The sequence below is a fragment of the Pelecanus crispus genome, chromosome 11 (genome assembly GCF_030463565.1).
Source record: "Pelecanus crispus isolate bPelCri1 chromosome 11, bPelCri1.pri, whole genome shotgun sequence".
Classification (NCBI taxonomy): domain Eukaryota; kingdom Metazoa; phylum Chordata; class Aves; order Pelecaniformes; family Pelecanidae; genus Pelecanus; species Pelecanus crispus.
Genome location: NC_134653.1, coordinates 197,818 through 218,649, shown reverse-complemented (window position 1 = coordinate 218,649; position 20,832 = coordinate 197,818). Strand labels below are relative to the sequence as shown.

At 37.6% G+C, this 20,832-nt stretch overlaps 1 protein-coding gene across 2 annotated transcripts in view; it reads left to right on the top strand.

Annotated features, from left to right (window-relative positions):
• The window catches only part of PDPK1 (3-phosphoinositide dependent protein kinase 1), a 29,549-nt gene extending 8,803 nt beyond the window's left edge, over positions 1-20,746 (top strand). For both annotated transcript variants that reach the window (XM_075718677.1, XM_075718678.1), the window contains exons 3-14: positions 2,946-2,988; positions 3,190-3,327; positions 4,574-4,718; positions 7,133-7,230; positions 9,219-9,294; positions 10,757-10,825; positions 11,319-11,415; positions 12,609-12,782; positions 13,180-13,397; positions 14,056-14,113; positions 15,009-15,161; positions 15,709-20,746. In XM_075718677.1, the coding sequence (XP_075574792.1) occupies positions 2,946-2,988; positions 3,190-3,327; positions 4,574-4,718; positions 7,133-7,230; positions 9,219-9,294; positions 10,757-10,825; positions 11,319-11,415; positions 12,609-12,782; positions 13,180-13,397; positions 14,056-14,113; positions 15,009-15,161; positions 15,709-15,816 (1,377 nt within the window). In that variant the 3' untranslated portion in view covers positions 15,817-20,746. The remainder of the gene's footprint in view (positions 1-2,945; positions 2,989-3,189; positions 3,328-4,573; positions 4,719-7,132; positions 7,231-9,218; positions 9,295-10,756; positions 10,826-11,318; positions 11,416-12,608; positions 12,783-13,179; positions 13,398-14,055; positions 14,114-15,008; positions 15,162-15,708) is intronic.
• The last annotated feature ends 86 nt before the right edge of the window (positions 20,747-20,832 follow it).

Here is a 20,832-nt window from a genome sequence, read left to right as displayed (position 1 = left end):
CTAGACCAGGTTGCTCAAAGCCCCATCCAACCTGGCCTTGAACACTTCTAGGGATGGGGCATCCACAACTTCTCTGGGCAACCTGTGCCAGTGCCTCACCACCCTCAGAGTGAAGAATTTCTTATATCTAATCCAAATCTACCCTCTTTCTTATTAAACGTAGTTGTAGATTCAGAGATCTGATTGTACTCCCCAAGATCTTCACCAATATTCTGACTAAAAAGTGATCATCTCAAAAAGCAGGGGCCTTTGTATTACCATGCCTCCAATGACAGCTTCAGATAAAAAAAGAAAGTCATTTACTCGGGTTCATAATGAATATATGCTGTGTTCTTCGACTTCTGTTAAGCTACCACAAACTCTACTTGGAGCGAGTGCTGTATTTCAAATTCAGCAGAGATGCACATGATCTGGCCTCAGGATTTTTCTTCAGAGCATACTGCAATTTTGTGGGGCTGCCTTCTGTAGCTGTAACTGTTCTTGGATCCATACTTGATATTGACAGATAGACAAATGCGGGCGCTTCTAGTTGTTGCTCTGCTCTTTTAAAGTAATGAAAATCTACTTGTTTGTAGACAGCTTCAAGCTCTTCTCAGAATAGTATCTGTTATGTGGTGGCAGAATTATAATTCTCATGTTTGGGTAGGCATGTTGTCTCACTCACCTCCTTCGGTATGGCTGGTACATGTTTTTTTACCCCCTACCCCAATTTTGTCTCCACCTATAAATGAGGCTTCTCTTAAAAAGAGGAGGAGCTCTAAGGAAGTATGAGTGTTTGACCACAACCAGTTCTTAAATCCAGACTTAATCTCTGGCAGCCTGAAGTATTTGTTCAAGTCTAGAGCTGGGCTTGGCCATGACGTCTGCCAATTATTTTGGCAATTGTTTCTGCTTTGTAGCTTCTGTTAAGGGTCCTCTGCTCTTCTTATCTCACCTTCCTCCAGTTTGGGATGTTTAACCACATTTCTTGCCTTGCTGTTGCCTGGATTTGCAACCTACCCATTTACGTGTTCTGTGAATGCTTTTGGTTTTGTGTTTGTGTTTTGGTGGTTTTCTTTTTTTTATGCTACCTATCTAAGGTCTAATTCCTTTCTGTAGGATTTACATTCCTTGTTGATATTACTTCTTCCCATAGGGTGGATAAGATTCAGGTCCCTGATAGCAGGGACATGGTATTAATGTGTACCTCTGTGGGACTTTTCTTTTTTGTTGTGATTCTACTGTTTTTTGTGGATTATTGGTTAGGAGGAAGTTAGGGTATATGGTATACTCAGATTTGTTCAGTGAGGAAGGGACTTGAGGGTACCCAAGTACTCTTGCTAGGAGGTAAATACTCAATCCTGTGTACTTAGAACACAGCTGCTCAACATCAGTGTCAGTATGTGGGTAATACATCTGAAATCTAATGGTAAAAAATTTGATACCATGCAGGACTGGAGGATAGTCAGTCTTCGGAGTGATACAGCTTAATTCAAGTTTGAGACTTATTAGCCAAGATATATTTTCACCTGTGTCAGTTGATCACTTCTGCCATCTGTGTGTGTATATGTAGGCAAAATTGCCTGTTGCATTTTTGTTTTACTGATGGCACTGAATTGTTTTATGAAAATGTAAAAGTATCAATTTCCAAAATGCAGAAAGTTAGCGCTATGTATCTGGGTATTTATTTAACAACTGACTTAAAGTCACCTGGTTTCAGTAGCTTTAATGGTGGACTTGATTGATGAAACTTGGCAACAAAAATTAGAAAAGTTAAGAACGTTCTCATTTGCACAGCTTTAATGTTACCTGTGTACACAGAAGGGTCTCAAATTCCTTATGCAGAGATGCAGCTTGTAACAGACTGGTTGTTTCTAGTGGAAATTTTCATTGATCAAATACTGTGAACTTCAGTGTGTTTGTAGAAGATTAACTTTTTTAGCAAATTAAAGGTGCCTCTTACTACTGAACTGAGATTTTAATTTTCTTATGCTGAAAGAGTGCAACTGCATGCATTTCGTTCACCTGAAAAAGTGCCTTATTTAGAAGCTCTTTTCCCTAAATGCCTAATGTTTAGTGTCTGGTGTATGTAATAATATTTTGGAGTACTCCATTATAACTGATTTTGCAAGGGGTTAGAATATAATGAGAAGTGTGTTAGAAGCAACCCTGGTACAGTGATTTAATAAAAAAAATTAGTATAATGTTGAGATTCTAGCAAGGTATTGGAATAGATATAAATTTAAAATGAGAAAAACATAAGCTGTAGTCAGCTATTGTTACAAGGTTATTGCTCAGATTCATGCAAGAGGACTTTTTGGATTGTCTTAAAAGTTGCCTTTTATAGAAGTTCTTTCTTGAAGACAAGCCTTAATTTGTGTTCTTCCAAAAGCTTTTTTTCATTAAAAATGTAGAACTGCTTTCCTGAAACTTTATCCCTTGCTTCTACTAATTGAAAATCTCTTATTCCCTTTCTTTAAATCTTTTTCCTAACAAACTGTAAATAGGTGAAAGTTCTGTCTCGCTTCTTCTGGTCTTTCAAATAACCTTTATCTTTAAATCTTTGCCGTTTATGTTAAGAAAAAGAACTGTGACAGATTTTATAAATATTCCTTAGCACACTTGTTGCTTTTTTTTTTCCCTTTTAAGATGATTTGGCAATTTCCTGTGACTTACATTACAATCTTCAGAAATCTTCTAGAAAAAAAAAAAAGTAAATCAGTGATGACCTAGTCAGGTGTGGAAGTCTTTTAGTAAAACAAGTGTTGTTAGCTGAACTGAATTTCTGCAGAGGTCTTGCTGAAGTCAGGGTAATATGAACACATGCTTAAATATTTTGCTGATTGTAGTTGTGATAGCTTATTTTGGACAACCAGTATTCTAAATACCTCCTAGAAGATCAAAATTCATGTTAGTGTGTGTCTCTAATGAATGGTTACAATATATTTTCTCTCCTCTGGCAACAGGTTGTCTTGGCTCGAGAATTGGCAAGTTCTAGAGAATATGCCAGTAAGTATTGACTCCTTCAACATGAACTTTTTAAAAATACTATATCAATGTAGTCCTGTTACAAAACACCTGTTCAAAAGACAGAATTAGTGGCTTTATGATAATTTTATCTAACAAAAAAAAAAAACCCTAAACAAATTAGAGGGACTTCATTTGGTTTTTACCTCGTGCATTTTCACTCTGTCTTTTTTTTTTATTAAGTTAAAATTCTAGAAAAACGTCATATCATAAAAGAAAACAAGGTGCCATATGTGACACGAGAGAGAGATGTAATGTCCCGCCTGGATCACCCTTTTTTTGTGAAACTCTACTTCACCTTTCAGGATGACGAAAAGCTATGTATCCTTTGCATTTTAAAACTTTCTGTAGCACTTTCTTAAAAGTAACAATCCCCAGCTTTGGTTCCTTTGAAAAATTGTGTAACCGGAATGATGAAAATAACTTGAGGTATTTAAAATATCTTAATGTTTGCAATGCAATTTTTGCAGTCATGCTTTTAATAGAAATTAAGCAAATAGAATAAGTGTGCCCCCTCAAAGAGAAGAGTGGGTGACTTGTGGAACAGGGGAAATGAATAAAACAGTAGCTTATATTGTCCATGTGGTAAATGCTGAAAGACAACTTGCAACAATCTAAGTCTGAAATAATTAAAAAAAAAAAAAATTGGGGGGGGTATGAGAAATGTTTTAGAAATGCTTTATTTCTGATATATACAGTAAAGCACCACAATTCCTGTGTTTAAAATAGGGGTAGCCAGCTATATTTTCTACTATTTCTTATTTGAACAATTAGATCTATTAAATTTTTTCTTATGCAGAAGTGCTTACAGAATAATCTGAATGATAGAAAGCTGAAACTCTTCTGTTTGGGCCACTGTTTCCCAAGTTATCTCTCTAGCAGTAATTGCAAAGTGCAGTTTCATCTTGAAAGCTCATTGGTTTGCAGCCAGTGTTTTTTTTTTCCTTGTGGAGAAAATGTTAATAATGCGAATTTGCTCCTAAACTCCCTGCTTTGAATTGGGTGTGCCAAGGGTAAAAGGATAGATCAGTCTATTTCTGGGGTCAGTGAGTAGCTGTGTTTTTTACAGAGGCTGCTAGCAGTGCTAACAGCCCCTATATCATGTGTGTATTTGTGTATGTACTTACATAGGTACACGCATGCACTAACAGAACTTACAGGACTTTAATTTGTAATGTAAACATTTGCTCATTGCATGCTGGGCTGACTTGGGAACTTTCCAGATGATGGGGCAATTTTAAACTTAGGTTGAATATTCGTTATGACTGTAAATAGTTCTCTTTGAGGGCAATTATGTATACAGTTTAAATGAATTATTCAGGTGACTGGAAAAACTACAAATTTAACTCTTTATGTAGTCTTTGCTATGCTAAGAAATTGGGACCTGTGTCCTAGGTTGTTAATATATTTAAGAAATTGTTTTGGGTTGCTACCATGTAAAGTTTCAAATTAACCAACTTCTGCGTTGTTCATATATTTTTAGTATTATTCTTGTCTTCGGAATGAGGTGTGGGGATTTTTGTTTTAGAATGGTTTAGTGATAGACCTTAACTATACTTACATTCAGATTTTGGGCTTAGCTATGCCAAAAATGGAGAGCTGCTAAAGTATATACGCAAAATTGGCTCATTTGATGAGACCTGTACCAGGTTTTATACTGCTGAAATTGTATCAGCCCTGGAGTATTTGCATGGGAAAGGAATAATTCACAGGTAATACAAAATTGAGACCAACATGCATTTGATTACTCACAAGGTGTTTTTTCTAGAAATGTTCTTTGTGAAGTCTAAAGCAAACGTGGATTTTATGGAAAGCTAATGAGAGCATAATAGTATTGCATTAGTACTGTTGTTAACATTGCGAGCTAAACAAAGACGACTTTAGGAGGCGAACTGATCTCTGTTATTAGACCAACTGTTCTAGCAGGAAAAAGTAAGAAAACTTTTTGGCCTAGAATTAACATTGCCAAAAGCTTGTCTTTTTCAAGCTTGATCAGTTGGGCTAAAACCAGAAACTGACTTTTTGTTTAACTACTTTTTTTTTTTCTGCAGTGTTATGTACCAAAAATAACTAGAATTCTGCTGGTGTGTGAATTAATATGCAGCATGTCATCAAGAAAAGTAAAATTAGCGCATGTCATTTTTTTTACTGAGTGAACAATTTCCACAAAGCTGAACAATAACTAGGTAAATGGTGAAATTTAGCAAAGTTTTTAATAGGAACTTCAGAGTTGTTCTTGATGTAATTATATTGTCTGGATAAGTGTGTTTTGTCATTCTTGTTTGTTAAACAAATTAAAACTGTAAGTGTGAGAAATCTGAGATGCAGAACTTCTTTTTTTGGTAAGAAATCTATTGTGTCTGTAGGTTCCCAAGCAGTTGCTCATGGAGCAGTAGATAATAGTTAGCAAAAACCTGGCTGATTATAATTCTGATAGCATTATTACTTCTTTCAGCTATCTTTAGAAGGACAAAATATTTTCCTAATACTTTTTTGGTGAAATAATTGGGAATAGAATCCAAGGAGGCTGGATGTGGAGAGTACTAAAAGCATAAAATTTTCTACATGGGGGGGAAAAAAAGTTCAAGAACTCCCAGTTTCACTTTGATTATATAGTCCATGTGTTAGGCTGGGAGAATGCTTATAAAATTAACATAGCATAATTGTCAGTATTCCTAAGTCTATATTGGAAATCTCGTATTATAAAAGAGCTGCTTTATATCTGCCTTCATGTGAAGGCCACTATGAGAAGCTCAAAAGAAAGCAGTGAAATTGTGCAATTAGCGAACTTTATACTAAGTTTATTTAATTGTAAGTCCATAGCTCTAGCAGTGCCTGAAAGCTCTTAGGATTTTCTGCTGCCTAAAGAAATATGAGATAGAACCACTTTAAGATGCCAGGCTACTCTGGAAAAGTTACTACAGATATATCTCTCTATGTATCTAGATATACCTATATCCTAGACCCATAATATGGTATTAATATGTAATGTAGGTATATGATATATAAACTGTAAGTATATGTGTGTATAAAGTACAATATATGTACATACATATGTATATGTAAAAAAAAACAAACCACACAGAACTGTTATCCATTCCATTCATGTACTTTCTACTTATCTCTGAGAACAGTTACAGAAAAATGAATGGGATTTTTATGGCTTGTGTGTCATAATTACTTCATTCCAATTGCTCTCTGTGCTAGTCCACAGACTTTAAGCTGTACAACTGCACAACCATGCTTTTCAATAATAGGGGGCTGTAATCTGAGGAAAATAATGCTGCACAGTGGTTGATGGAAACAGCTTTGAATTTGCACTGATTTTTCTTACCAGTCAACGAAAACAACTCCCATGCTTCTAGATTTATGAGCATCCAAAGGTGCTTCTTAGGAAGGAAGAATGTTGTCTTGTCTGTCAGCTGAGGAAACTTGGTGCAAAGTGAATAGTATCATAACAGTGTAACCCAATGCTATTTTTTCTGTTGTTGCTAATGAACCTCTTGACGTGTAACTCTATATTGCTATATATTGTGTGTGTGATGCTGTGAGGTCTGGTTTTATTCAGAATCAGAGGCAGCGTCCATACAAAAGGTACACATACATTTGAAATACAGATCATACATGGATTTGTATGTGACAAATATAAACATGCCATTCTTAAAGAGTGGAGGTGGTTTACAGTTCTTCTCCGTTCTGGACATTTAGCTGGTGGCAGGGGGTTGCCATTGTTTGACTAACTGCAGTTTTGCACTGAGTAAGCAGGCCTAGAAGATCTGACTGCCATATCAATGTCAGATGTTATTTAAACTAAGGCTTGGGAGTGAAAAGGGTTTGTGGGGTTTTTTGGGTTTTGGGGGGTTTTTTTCCCTTTTTGTTGAATAATAGCTTAGTTTTGAGATTATTCATTACCTCAGGTCTTTTTAGAAAAAATGTTAAATAATGGGCTTTTCAAAATCTGTTAGCAGTCTGCATGTTGACAGCTACAAGTTAGAGGAAAGTTGGCACAACAATGTTTCTAGAATGTCTGTATCACTTATGTGATAGCATTATGTACATAAGTCACTAGACAGTTTTGCAACTTTAATTTGTGTGCTGTTTAAATACAAAAGTCTGCCTCTTCCAGGGACCTTAAGCCAGAGAACATCTTGCTAAATGAAGATATGCACATTCAAATAACAGACTTTGGAACAGCAAAAGTATTATCTGCAGATAGCAGACAAGGTATGCCATTATTTACTTCCTCAGGTGACACAGGTAACTGTAGCAAGTGGTCCTTTGAAAATGTACGTATGTTGTATTTTCCAAATTGTAACCTTCAAATATCATTACCTCTTACCTAAAAAAAATCAGAGACATCTTGAAACAGTTTTAACTGTCACTGCTTAGATTATGTCAGATGGGTGTACTTTTCACTGGATAAAAAATTGGCTGGGTGTCTGAGCCCACAGAGTTGTGGTGAATGGAGGTAAATCCAGTTGGTGACCGGTCACAAGCGGTGTTCCCCAGGGCTCTGTTTTGGGGCCAGTCTTGTTTAATATCTTTATCGATGATCTGGATGAGGGGATTGAGTGCACCCTCAGTAAGTTTGCAGATGACACCAGGTTGGGTGGGAGTGTCGATCTGCTGGAGGGTGGGATGGCCCTGCAGAGGGACCTGGCCAGGCTGGACCGATGGGCCGAGGCCAACTGTGTGAGGTTCAACAAGGCCAAGTGCCGGGTCCTGCACTTGGGTCACAACAACCCCATGCAGCGCTGCAGGCTGGGGAAGAGTGGCTGGAAAGCTGCCTGGCCGAAAAGGACCTGGGGGTGTTGGTCGACAGCGGCTGAACATGAGCCAGCAGTGTGCCCAGGTGGCCAAGAAGGCCAACAGCATCCTGGCTTGTATCAGGAATAGTGTGGCCAGCAGGAGCAGGGAGGTGATTGTCCCCCTGCACTCGGCACTGGTGAGGCTGCGGCTTGAATACTGTGTCCAGTTTTGGGCCCCTCAGCACAAGAAGGACATTGGGGTGCTGGAGCGTGTTCAGAGAAGGGCAACGGAGCTGGGGCAGGGTCTGGAGCACAGGGCTGGTGGGGAGCGGCTGAGGGAGCTGGGGGTGTTCAGCCTGGAGAAGAGGAGGCTGAGGGGAGACCTGATCGCTCTCTCCTGAAAGGAGGTTGTAGTGAGGTGGGTGTTGGTCTCTTCCCCCAAGTAACAAGTGATAGGACGAGAGGAAATGGCTTCAAGCTGTGTCAGGGGAGGTTTAGATTGGATATTAGGAAAAGTTTCTGCACGGAAGGGGTAGTCAAGCATTGGAACAGGCTGCCCAGAGAGGTGGTGGAGTCACCATCCCTGGAAGTGTTCAAAAAAGGGGCAGCGGTGGCACTTCGGGACATGGTTTAGTGGGCATGGTGGTGCTAGGTTGATGGTTGGACTCATGATCTTAGAGATCCTTTCCAACCTTAATGAATGATTCCTAGTTTTTACTTTCATTAAAAAATAATCCAGCCACCAAGCCAGCAAACATGAAGTTACTACTCTCCCCTTAATTGGTTTAGTGGTGGACTTGGAGGTGTAGGTTAATGGTTGGACCGGATGATCTTAAAGGTCTTTTCCAACCTAAACGATTCTGTGATTCTAAGAAGTAATATTTGGTGTAGTGGTATAGTGACCTAGATCACCAAGTATAGTGGGAAGTTAAATTACTTCAAATTACTTTTCATTTGCGAGACAAGAATACAAACAAATAGTTAGTGTGGCTCAGCTGAAACAGTAAGTTTTTACTCTGCTTATGTGTTTAACCCCAGTGACTATCAGAGTTACTTAAATGTGAAGGTTATAGAATTCTTGTGTCACTAGTTGCTTAGTATTAACCTGTGAATCAGTGCTGCAAATAATGCCTGCAAAAAGCACTAGGCTGAACTGAATTTGATAAACTGAATTTTTTACTTGAATGTAGTAGGCTTGTGTTGGTAGATTTTATACCGAACGAAGTGCCTAGCTTTTTGAATCAAATAGATATCACTGAGATTAATTGATTTGTCTCTTCCAAGCAGGTTTTGTGGATGGGTAGAGAAATTAAATTCCCATGGGTTCTTTGTAGCATTACATAAGTTGCAATAGATTGCCTTTGGGGTGGGTTTTTTTTTAATTGGGTGGGGGCAGGGGAGGGAGGGGAAGGTTGGCTCCTCCATAAGTATCTATTTGCTTATTTCTTTCAATTTTCTTACCAGCACGGGCAAACTCATTTGTAGGGACAGCACAATATGTTTCTCCAGAACTGCTGACAGAGAAATCTGCCTGTAAAAGGTGAGAACTCTATTGTATTTCAGAACTTTACTGACTCTAAGGATACTGTCAAATGGGGGGGAGGGGATAAATAAAGCAAGCAAGGTTAGTATTTCAAAGAAACAAAATGCTTGCGTATAAAGGGTCTTTTTAAGAGTTTGAAATATTTTTTTCTTAACAAGTATTGCTTCTTGTCTGAGTGCTGGTTTTCTCAGTTCATCTACCTTCTGGAGTTCTACAGACAGGATTAGGTGTTGTCAGAAGGAGGAGGTGTGTAATGTGAAGCTGGATTTCTCTTACCCATAAATAAATCAGAACTTTTTCTGTTATCCAAATAATTATTTTAATTCTGTTTTATATAAGCTTGCTCTAATATGATAATTCCTGCTGCAAAAGCAACAGAATGTTGCATTCTGTTGTCAGTTAGGGGAAAGGCTACAGCTTTCTTTGACTTGTATTTAGATCAACTTGCAGTTATCTTTGCTAAGCTCTGCTTGGGGTTTGCCATGGTTTAAAGCTCATCTCTGTGCCTGGTATGGGTGATACCCTTAAATTTCTTACCTCATTTAAATTGGTTCTTGATTGTAACTTAGACTGTTGTATATCTATTTTATTACAATGATGGAAAAATAATCAAAGTAATCACTGACAAATCATAGGGAAAAGAGATCTCTTATATGATTAACTGTGGTAATTTGTGCTACCTTTTCTTGAAATGATAGAAATACCATTAGACTTTCCACTTCTGCTTCTAGTAAAGAGTTTTGACTTGTTTGGCTAATGGAAAGATTTCATGAGGCTATCATCTCTTTTTAGAAGTTACATAATGCTTCATCTTTACAGAAAACTCTTAATTTGAGTAGTTTTGAGTTTTTGTTAGTATTTTAGTCTTCCATGAGGACTTCTAAGCTTTAATGAAATCTATGTGTAGTTTACCTTGAGGTAAAATAAGTTAAAAATACTCTTTCAGGCCAAGACACTAAAACTTAAGACTTTCCCTCACCCATGTACCATATAGCCTGCCTTTTTGTTTGTGTCTTAAGAAAAGCTTGAAGTGAAAAAGCTGTATTGTGACTTTTTTTTTGCATAACATATTTAGGAAAGGATTTTAATTCTGAAGGAGCATATATTGCATTAAGTTGGATGCATCTTTGAATTGTGGTAGTGGATAATAAGTATTTAGTCTCATTATGTACCTGTTAATTATTTTGACTGAGAATTCAGCTGTCTTGCACATGTGCTTGTAGTCAGTTGTTGTGGGATGATTACTGTATACTTTTTTTTCCCCTGAAACTTGTGTTGCTAGCCTACTCTTCTGTCAAGGAATGAAGTGAAAATAGTGTGGAAATTATGCTAGGCAGGTTTGTCTGATGTGTTTGTGCTATGTTCTAACTAGCAGAAGCTTAAGAATTTTTTTTAAATTACAGTTTAAAGACTTCTTATAGAAAAACATGCTATATGTTTTTTCCTCTTTCTTTTGAAGCTCTGACCTCTGGGCTCTGGGATGTATAATATATCAGCTTGTAGCTGGATTGCCTCCATTTAGAGCTGGGTAAGAGATTTAAGCTAATTCTTTACATGTGGATCATAAATATATTTACTTGCTTTTGTCTTTTACCTTACTACCAGTTCTAAAGTACGACTTTTCATGGTGCAGTGTTGGTGTTAATGTCATGCCTGCTTTTATTTGTCCTTTCTGATGTCATGAAGATGCTTAGAGAGCTATAGCTAGACTTCCTGAGAGAGATTCCTTAATTTATCCTAGGATTTCACATGTAATTTATACCATAAAGGTAGCTATGCCTACATGAAGAGGGTGTGAGGCACCTCTGTATTGAGCCGTTTGAACTTTTCTTGTTATTATTGAAGTATCTGGTGCTTACAGGATCATAGATCAGGACTGTACCCCTTTACCCTAGAAAGATTTATGGGAATATGACTTAACTTGTAAATCTCCCACTTAATATTTGTCCAGATTATGCACTGTTAAGGTGAAAGACCTATGGAGAACTAATAACAAGAGCTAATATTTTTCTCTTTTGCAGAAATGAATATCTTATATTCCAGAAGATAATAAAGTTGGAATATGACTTTCCAGAAAAATTTTTTCCCAAGGCAAAAGACCTTGTTGAAAAGCTGTTGGTAAATATTTGCTGCTGTTAAAGGATTTGATGACATTGGAACCATTCAGCTTATGTAGTTCTATGCACTGTATTGCAAACCTTACAGTAAGAATGACTGTGAGCATTATTGACTGTGTAGGGGAGTGTCTTGAAAATCAACATCCATTATTAAAGAGCATTTAGGTTATTTTTTTTTAAGTCTGACTTCTAAAGCGTGGGCAAGGAATGTCTCTCAGTGAAATGGAAGCAAATGGTTCTAAATACTGTGCATTACACACAGAAGATTCAAATACCTAGGTTTACATAGTACTCAGATTAATTCTTGTTGAGTTGTATAATGAATCATTTAGTTGAAAACGGTGTTCTATACTTCACAAGGAGGTATATTCATTACAATGGAAATCAACTTACCTTGCATTTTAGCATGCACTTACCTCACACTTAATGCATGTCTCAATAGTATCAGCCAAAGAATTACTCTGCCTGTGAATGTTTGACAGATAAGAAGAAGAAACAGTTCTCTCATCAGTGAGGTATAGCCATGACACTAAAATGAATATGCAGAGAACATTTTGGGTGGTATAAGCTTTGTGAAGTTCCATAGTCTAGCGTACTATCATGGGGCAGGGGGTGAGGAGGAGACTGTGTCTTCTGTTTGTGGATGACGATGAGTGCAATCATCGTAAAGGGCCTAGCAGCATGCTCCTGTGTCCAGGCCAGCTCTATGGCCAAGCCAGTGCCTGCTGAATCGTAATGTCCAGGTTGCATCAATATCCTGAGAACTGTGTAGTTTTAGGGTGCTTGAGAGGTTGATGTTTGACACCAACTATAGCTTCCACAGCTTCATGCATCACTAGAATGTGAAGCTGAGCTATGTTTAAATGGGCTATGCTCCATCAGGCCTTCTCTGTATGCTTGCTTGGTTTTGTTTCTGTCTGTATGAAGAGATAAAGCCAAAAACATGTGTGGACCCAAAGAAGTGCTCCTTTCTCTAGTTCTGTGAGGTGGTCCAATACAAAATGTTGCTGACAAGACATACTGACAAATAACATCTTGTGTTATAAGCAGTCTCCTTATATTCTAGATATGTGTGCGTACGGCAGTGAGACCAGCTGATTTTCAGTTTTTGCATGCTGCTGTGCAAATGTCAATGGTGCTTACCCCTTCCTTGTCATTATTTTATGTATGTTAACTTCATTGTAATTTGCTCAGGTTCTAGATGCTACCAACAGATTAGGTTGTGAAGAAATGGGAGGATATGGACCTCTTAAGGCTCACCCCTTCTTCGAATCTATTGTGTGGGAGAACCTACATCTTCAGACACCCCCAAAACTTACAGCATATTTACCTGCTATGTCAGAGGATGATGAAGACTGTTATGGAAATGTATGTTTGTCTATTGCTATGTTCAGCTCTGCTGCCTGCGACTGTCATTAAAGCATAATTATTGCATATTAAATATTTTTATTGAAGCTACTGATTAGTTATATTTTAATGAAGACTCAATTATGAAGAATCTAATATAAAATTGCTGGTTAAAATTTGAACTGGTCAGCATTTTTTTTTTTTTTCTGAAAAAGTGTTTGGAAAAAGTACTGGTTGGCTTGCTTTTGACCAAGCACGCTTTTTTGGATAAGTGCCTGTTAATCTATAGAGAGTAGGCTGTCTTTTTGCCCAAAAGTATAATAAACAAAAGCATGCTTAAATTAAAAGCTGCAGTTTAGTGCAAAATAAGCTTTTTAATCAAAGAAATTTCTTTACTTCATTTTGTTTCCTCCTTTAGTATGACAATCTCCTGAGTCAGTTTGGTTGCATGCAAGTTTCTGGTTCTGCTTCTTCCCATTCACTGTCTGCCCCAGAGACAAGTACACCACAGACATCAGGAGGAAATATTGAACAGTATATTCATGATCTTGACAACAATTCCTTTGAGCTGGACTTACAGTTTTCTGAAGATGAAAAGAGGTTACTTCTGGCAAAACAAGCTGGTGGAAATCCTTGGTAAGATCTTTGAATATAGCTCATCTGTTACTTGCACAGTAGTAAGGAATCCAGAAAAATAAATTATTTTGATTCAAATTAATATTGTCAATCTTAATATCTTCAACCAAACAATTAGCAACTACATTTTTCTTGACTTCTATTTTTTAAAGCAATAGCAGCAAAAACTTTATGCTATGTTTCTAAAATTTACAAGGTCTACAATATGTTGTGAAGTATGTTTATAAGATAGGCAGAAATGATGCTATACCGGTGCTGAGAAGTCTTCCCTCTGCAGAGTCATAGAACTAGAAAAGGTTCCTCCTTTCTTACAGTTGCCATAAGTTTTTTTTTTTAATGATAATATTCTGTTGATACCTAACCAAAATACCTCTAGACCATGTACTTATTAGTGTTTCTCTTCACTCTTAAGAGGAGGTTCTCATTTGTGACACCCCCCCCACCCCCCCCCCACCCCCCCCAATCAGATTTAGAAAAAACTCTTTGGTGTGGAATGAGGAAGAGTCCAAAACTCACCTAGTAAAGCTGTTCAGGACTCTTTGGCAGAAAAGGAGACACTAGGGAGAGACATGGAAAAATGCTTGATGATGATGATGATAATAGCTGTTTCTGTGGAAGAATTACTTCTGGAGTAATAGTTATTTTTCTTTTTTTTAAGGCATCAGTTTGTAGAAAATAACTTAATCCTAAAAATGGGTCCAGTGGACAAAAGAAAGGTAAGGGTGTTTCTTAATTCCCTGTAACAAGATTCAGCTGTCGCATTTTTGTGCAGTTGCAGCATAGATAAGGAACCTGTTTTAGAGCTTCCCTGTTTAACTTGTCAAATTATTTTTTAAAATTTAGTGTTTTCTTGTGAATAGATTGTGTTTTCTGAATTTAGTGGTGTGCTCCTGATTTTTTGGAAAAGACTAAAAGTAAATGTGCTATTGATGCTTTCATTTTGAGACTGTAGTAAACAAGCTTTTGTTCCCCCTCGTCCTCCTAGTCTGGTACAGCCCCCTAAATGCTTTGTCTTGATGCACGTCTGCATGTGGATTGAGCCACAAATATCGGAAAATAAATTACAAGCTCATATTGTTGTTAACTGTGGTGTTTTTCCTGGATCCAACTAGTGCCTGTATCCTGAGAGAGGGAGAGGTGACATTAGAAGAGCTTGTTTTAACTTTAACATGATACAGATGAGCAATGATAGTCTGTGTCAGCTTTACAGGAATGTAGGTTCTCTTTCATCTAAGTTACGACTTGCTTGTTCCTAATCTTTTCCACAAAATCATGAGTATTGATTTCTGTGCTGGAATCTTTGACAAATAGATTTTGCTTCACTCTGTACAGCTAGTTGGTGTATGTTTTGTTAGAACTTGAAGATGCTTTCTTAAAATAGTACTTGTGTTTCACCATGTAGTAGGAATGCACTGCAACTGCCTAAAAAAGGAGTGAGGTCAAATAGGTAGAGCAAAAGTGGTGGGGGGGAAGTCCCCCAAACTCAAACATACTATCCTATCACTGAGCTGCTTTAATTCTACCTCTGTGGTTAAATTCAGAGATCTACACATTTACATTTTTTTTCCTCATGTTTTTTTTTTGCATTGCTGCTTCTAATTTTCTTCTTAGGGATTGTTTGCACGTCGGCGCCAATTGCTGCTCACAGAAGGGCCCCACCTGTATTATGTGGATCCTGTCAATAAAGTTCTAAAAGGAGAAATTCCATGGTCTTTAGAGTTGCGGCCAGAAGCCAAGAATTTTAAGACATTTTTTGTTCACACAGTAAGTGACTTTCTTTAATTTCTTTGTAAGTTGTACTAAGGTCCTTGGGCAATTATTGTAAGTTGGTAACAAATTTTTCTGGAGAAAATATAATTCCTTAAATAAAAGTGTTGATAGCCTTAATTTAAAAAAAAAAACCAACACAAAACCCAAGCCCAAAAAACCCAACAAAAAACCCCTGACATAGGCATTTCCCACAAAAATACAATTGTATTTTTAATTATTCGTGTGTAAATAAGCTATAAGTGGATTTTGGGATTTGAAAGAAGTTCTTAAGAAGGACTCTTAAAATTTAGCCCTCTTTGTATATAGTGGATCACAATGAGTGTACCAACAATATATTGGCTTTTGACTGCTTAACAATATTGAGATGCCAGATGTATGTTATTCAGTAATATATAATGTTAATATAACTGTAACTGAATTTAACTTTTGGAAAGGTTATGAACTGATTAGGAATAATTATTTTATTGGTAGGTGCAGAATAATTACTGCTTTTTGGTTAAACTGTGCTTGGAGTACTCATTAAAATGTTGTTTACTTATAGCCAAACAGGACATATTACCTGATGGACCCGAGTGGGAATGCTCATAAATGGTGCAAAAAGATACATGAAGTTTGGCGGCACAGATACCACCAGAATGCTGCTAAATAGTAAAGCTCATCCAAAATTTCCCAGTTTCTCTACTTGCTGCTAGAACTCCGTGTGCAGCCGATCAGAGGAATCTTTTCAACCCACATATTACCATCTCAAGGGGAAGCATATGTCTGAAATGTTCTGTTTTGTTTTTTTTTTTTTTAAGAAAAAAAGAAAAGCAAAAACATAATGGAATTCAGGGTCGCTTTGCTCGCTCTTTGTGCTTCTGTTGAGGCTTCCACATGCATATCATTGCAGTGAAGATCTTGCTTTTGTGCACTTCAGCTCAATTTCTGCTGCAGACTAGTGGATAGACCTTGCATTACCAGCTTCACTTAAGATGAGTTAAAACCAATCCACACGCACACACGCCGAATCATGTACCAGCCTTGCATTTTATGGGGCTGGAGTTTTCTGTGACTTTCAGATTATCGTTAAACTGTATTTCATCAGGGAGCTTTTATATGCCTCTCCTAAGCACCACCTCTTTTTTTTTTTTTTTCTCTTCCTTTCCTCACAGTCCCCCAGCTTATTGGTATATGGCATTTGTAGCCAGGTCAGTTGCACCCTTGTGTAATTCCTAATATAGTTCTGGTTGCAGGATTTATGTGGTACTTTATTAATTATGTGAATGAATCAGATGTATGTGTCTGGCAGACAGGCTCCAATGTTACAGGTTGTGAGAGAGTAAAATGCTGAACATGGCACTGAAAATTTTCTAAAATTGAAATGTTGGCTTCTGAAGCATATAAGATTTTAAACATCCACTTTAAATTTTAATATGAATCATATGTGTGTTTAATCAAGGGACAAACTTACCAGCATGCTTTTAACTAATGCTAACTAAAAAATTAACTAGTTAGTATGGGGGGGAAAAGGTTACTATTGAAGTAGTAAATAGTTTTTCACCTTTTCAGGAGATGAGGGCTAGAAGCTTTCTTTCCAGGGTGTGCATGTATTGTGCGTTTTAGTGGGGCCAACCTATTTACCTGGGTAGAGAAGGAAGTGTGAAAGCTTTGTACAATTGATTACTTGACTTTTTTTTGTCTCATTGTATAATGAAATGTACAAATAATCCTATTTTTGGTCTTGGCCAAATATTTAGCAACTCTGAAAAAACTTAAGCAATTGAAATACTAGATCCATAAAGTAATCTGGTTAAAAATTCAAAGGAAAATATTGATACAAAGGGGAAAATATATGGTACTTAAGGCATATCTATAAAATGAAAATATTTTTCATATCGATCTCTTTTATCCTCTTCAAATTAAGGCTTTTTTGTGGTCAAACATTTCTTGTAACGTTGCAAAGACATAACTTTCTATGTGCTAAAAACGACTTCCCTAATGGTATTTTCAACATGCCCTTGTTCATGAACCTTGCAGAGAGGAATGACTTAGGTCTGGACAAAGGCATTGCTTCCTTGTTTTAAAAGCAGTATAAACATCACACCTATTTATTCACCTTCTACACATACCATCTCTTTGCATTTTGAGGTCTCGTACTGTGATGTGCTTTTCCTCCCACCAAAGAAAGCAATGTTCCACTGCAATGTTGAAAAAACCCACGGGCTACTGTTCTAGAAGTGGTATTTTAAAAGCAGTAGCTTATCAGGATTTCTCAGAAAACACATGAATGTTGGATATTTTGTTGTTGTACAGGGTGAAGTAGATGTATTATTGGTCTCTTAAAAACTGTGTTATGTGGTTGAACTTGATGACAGTTCAGCTTTTCCAGTATCTTTCAGTCTTTAAAGGGGAGAGAGTGCAGTTGGCTTTTCTTTTGGAGGAACTACATTCTTGTAGTCTTCTGTTATCCCACCACGTACACAGACTTGACAAAAGTAAATCACTGGCTTACAGTGCCTGGTGTGAAGGGAGCTAAGGTGTCCTGTAAATGGCTGGGATGAGAAAGACAGAACACCATTCCGTTCGCATCATGAGAAATTTCATCACGTACAAGGTACAGTCCTTGTCACTAAAATCTGAATAGCACAGTACACCTTCTCTCTGTGCCTGCATTAATCCTGTAGTTACCATTCTAACCAAGATGGCATGCATTCTAAGTTTGTTGCAGTGCTATCCATTTGTTCTCTGGCTGTCAAATTCCAGCTGTATATTGGGTCCACTGGAGACTGGAGGCAACCCTACTGCTTTTGGATTTAGTCTTTGGTATAGGCATGTAGATGCGTTCCCAACTTTATACAGGAGAGTTTGGCAGTGATGGAGATTCATGGTGCTACTGCTGTTCAGTGTGACAAAACTTGGCCTCGCATAAAAAGTCTGGCAAAGTTGTTCTGCTAATAGTGAACACCTTAGCTTCATTAGGAGATGGAGTGATCTCCATTGGCTTCTTCTCTAGGTGGAAATCTAGGAATGTTTTCTGTAATATTTAGACTTGTAGTCATTTGGCCATAACAGAGTAATTACTCTGGTTTTTCACACCTTGAAAATCCTCTCTCAGTACTTCTGTCCTGCCTACCAAAAGCTTTCAGCCAAAGAAATCTTGATAGCAGTAAGCTATTAAGAAGGTGTCTGCAAGGCTGATGTCTGCGTTCTAGTATTCCTTTTTTCTTTTGACAATACTGTCATTAGAAAACTGAGCATTTCTTACAGGCCTCCCTCCCCCTAGAACTTCAGTGTCCCAAATAAAGTCTTCCTTAGCTGCTGCTTTTTTGCAAAGGGACTAGAACTTTTCTGGGAGAGGTATTTGTCTGTCTTGTACTGTATGTGAGATCTGTGTTTTTGAGAGATGGCAGAAGAATAGAGTGAGGCAAGACAAAGCAATCATGTGGATTTAAGTATGTTTCACCGGTTTGTCCACTTAAATGTGTATTGGCAGGTGCTGCATACTTTGAAGGGCTGTTTTCTGTTTTAAATGCTTATACCTGAACTGAGGTAGCTTCAGATCTTTGTCCTGAAGATCACTCCTGTGATTCATGAGAGTTCATGGAATGAAATGTGCAAGGGAGGTTCTTCAGAGCTACACATAAGCCAGTTTATTTCTCTGCTCTTTATCCGAGGTCTTTCAAAGCACAAAAAGGGTTGTTAAGCACTTGAAGACTCTTCTTCAGAGTCCTCACTGAAAACCTACTGAAAACCCAGTCTGTTGATTGATTCATTCTGTCTTTTGCATTTTGAACAATTGCTAATCATTTGCAAAGAATCTGGTCAGTACTGCTGTAACTTTGGTTTGCTTGGGATTTGAACTTCAGGAAGGTGTTTATTGCATCTGTTTTCTGTGGGGTGGAGCTTTAAGGAAGGATGAAGTACTACTGCTAGAAAGGATTTCTGAATGACACTTCTATTCAGTGTCCAGCCCAGTCACAGGAAGTTTAAAACTGCTTTGATAAACTGGAGAGATGAGTTTATTACCGTTGGCCTTAAAGTCCAGTTTTGAGAAGGATTTATATTAAGGAAGACTTGCTTCAGATATGATGTTGAGGCATTGTGAGCAGACCGATATTACCTGTTCAGATCTCATTTGCTAAGCACTTGCTAAGACATCAAACTATCAGATAGTACTGTGCTCCACTTACTTTTTCTCCTTCTGATGTGATTTAATTGTGAAGTGTCTGCTATATATAAGCGTGGAAAAAAACTCTGTAGGTTGAAACAAAGATGTGATAATTGTAATCCATTCTCATAGTTCAAGATGCTTAATTTAATGTGCTTTATATCATTACATTTTGTGCTGGGAACTTTGAAGAATCCTGAGGATTTCCCACATGTACATTTAACAGTTTCTTTTGAATGATTTGGTAAAGTCAACACAATTACTTCATCGGGCCTGTGGACAAAACATTTGATTCCAACACCTTGCTGAGGAGAGAACTTGTGTATTAATAGTTGCCTAAAGATGTTTTCTGTGGATTCTGATCATTCTTTCTACTAGTGAATTACAGGAATAGGTGTGGTATTTATATCTGAAATTTTGCCGAATGCCTTTATTTTATGCAAATATTTTATTAATAAAAATGGAAGTGCTCCTGCAAAGCTTCAAGACAGATTGTACATCAGTTGATGGAGTGAGCTTACAGACAAGTAATTCTCTGACCCAAAACGGCATGCTTTCAGATAAGACTGGTAATTCAAGAATGTTTCCTCTTTCTTAGAAGAAATATGGCTCTCATACAGCAAACAATTGGAGAGGTCCTTAAGCACCCAATAACCTGGTCTGTCTGTCAGCATGGCAGTGAATGCAGATGGTTGCCATTTGACAAAGCTTCCTATGACCACGTACTAACTCTGATTGGATGTGGCAAATGTTCTAAATTGTAGCAGAACTTACAATTACTGTATCTGACAAAAGAGAAAAAATAGGAACCAGGAACCATACTCAGTTTTGATAGTTGTATGCTCGCTGTTTTCAGGTTGGTGGCAGTCAGTTACGTGTGTAATATTCTCTACCTGGTTTGTAGCTGTAACTGTGATGTACAGATAAAAGAAAAAAAAGAAAAAAAAACCCAACCAAAAAAACCCCCAAACAAAAAACCCCACACCCCCTCAACAAACACCACAAAGCAATCTCCCCTCCTCCAAGAACTCGTGAAAACAGAAGCAAATAATGCAATGACATAAGATACACACTTTTGTATTTTTATTCTTATAAGGTTATTTGCTGGCTCTCGTTGGCCTCTAGTTCAGTCTGTGTTATTTAAATTCTAATATATGAATTATTTGGATTGAATTCATGTTCGGGGCCATGGTGTTGTATGTATTGATGTACAGCCTTGAATGTGAATAATTATTGTAAACTATATTTTACACCTTTTTTCTGGCTTTATTATATAAATTTTCTATTGGTCGATGATTTAATCATATCTCATAATTTAATGACTGTTTATTCTCCTCTCGACAGATCTCTGTGCTGTAGATGTGTAGTTAGTGACTGGATGATGGATTTCACTTACGCTTGGTAGTCTGTAATAAAGGCATGTAGGGTCCTGGCCCGGCCTCCGCCTCTTCCTTCCGCCGCGGGGGGGGCGGGGCGGACCTCCGGCCCAGCGGCGGCGCTGTCGCAGGCCGTACCGCG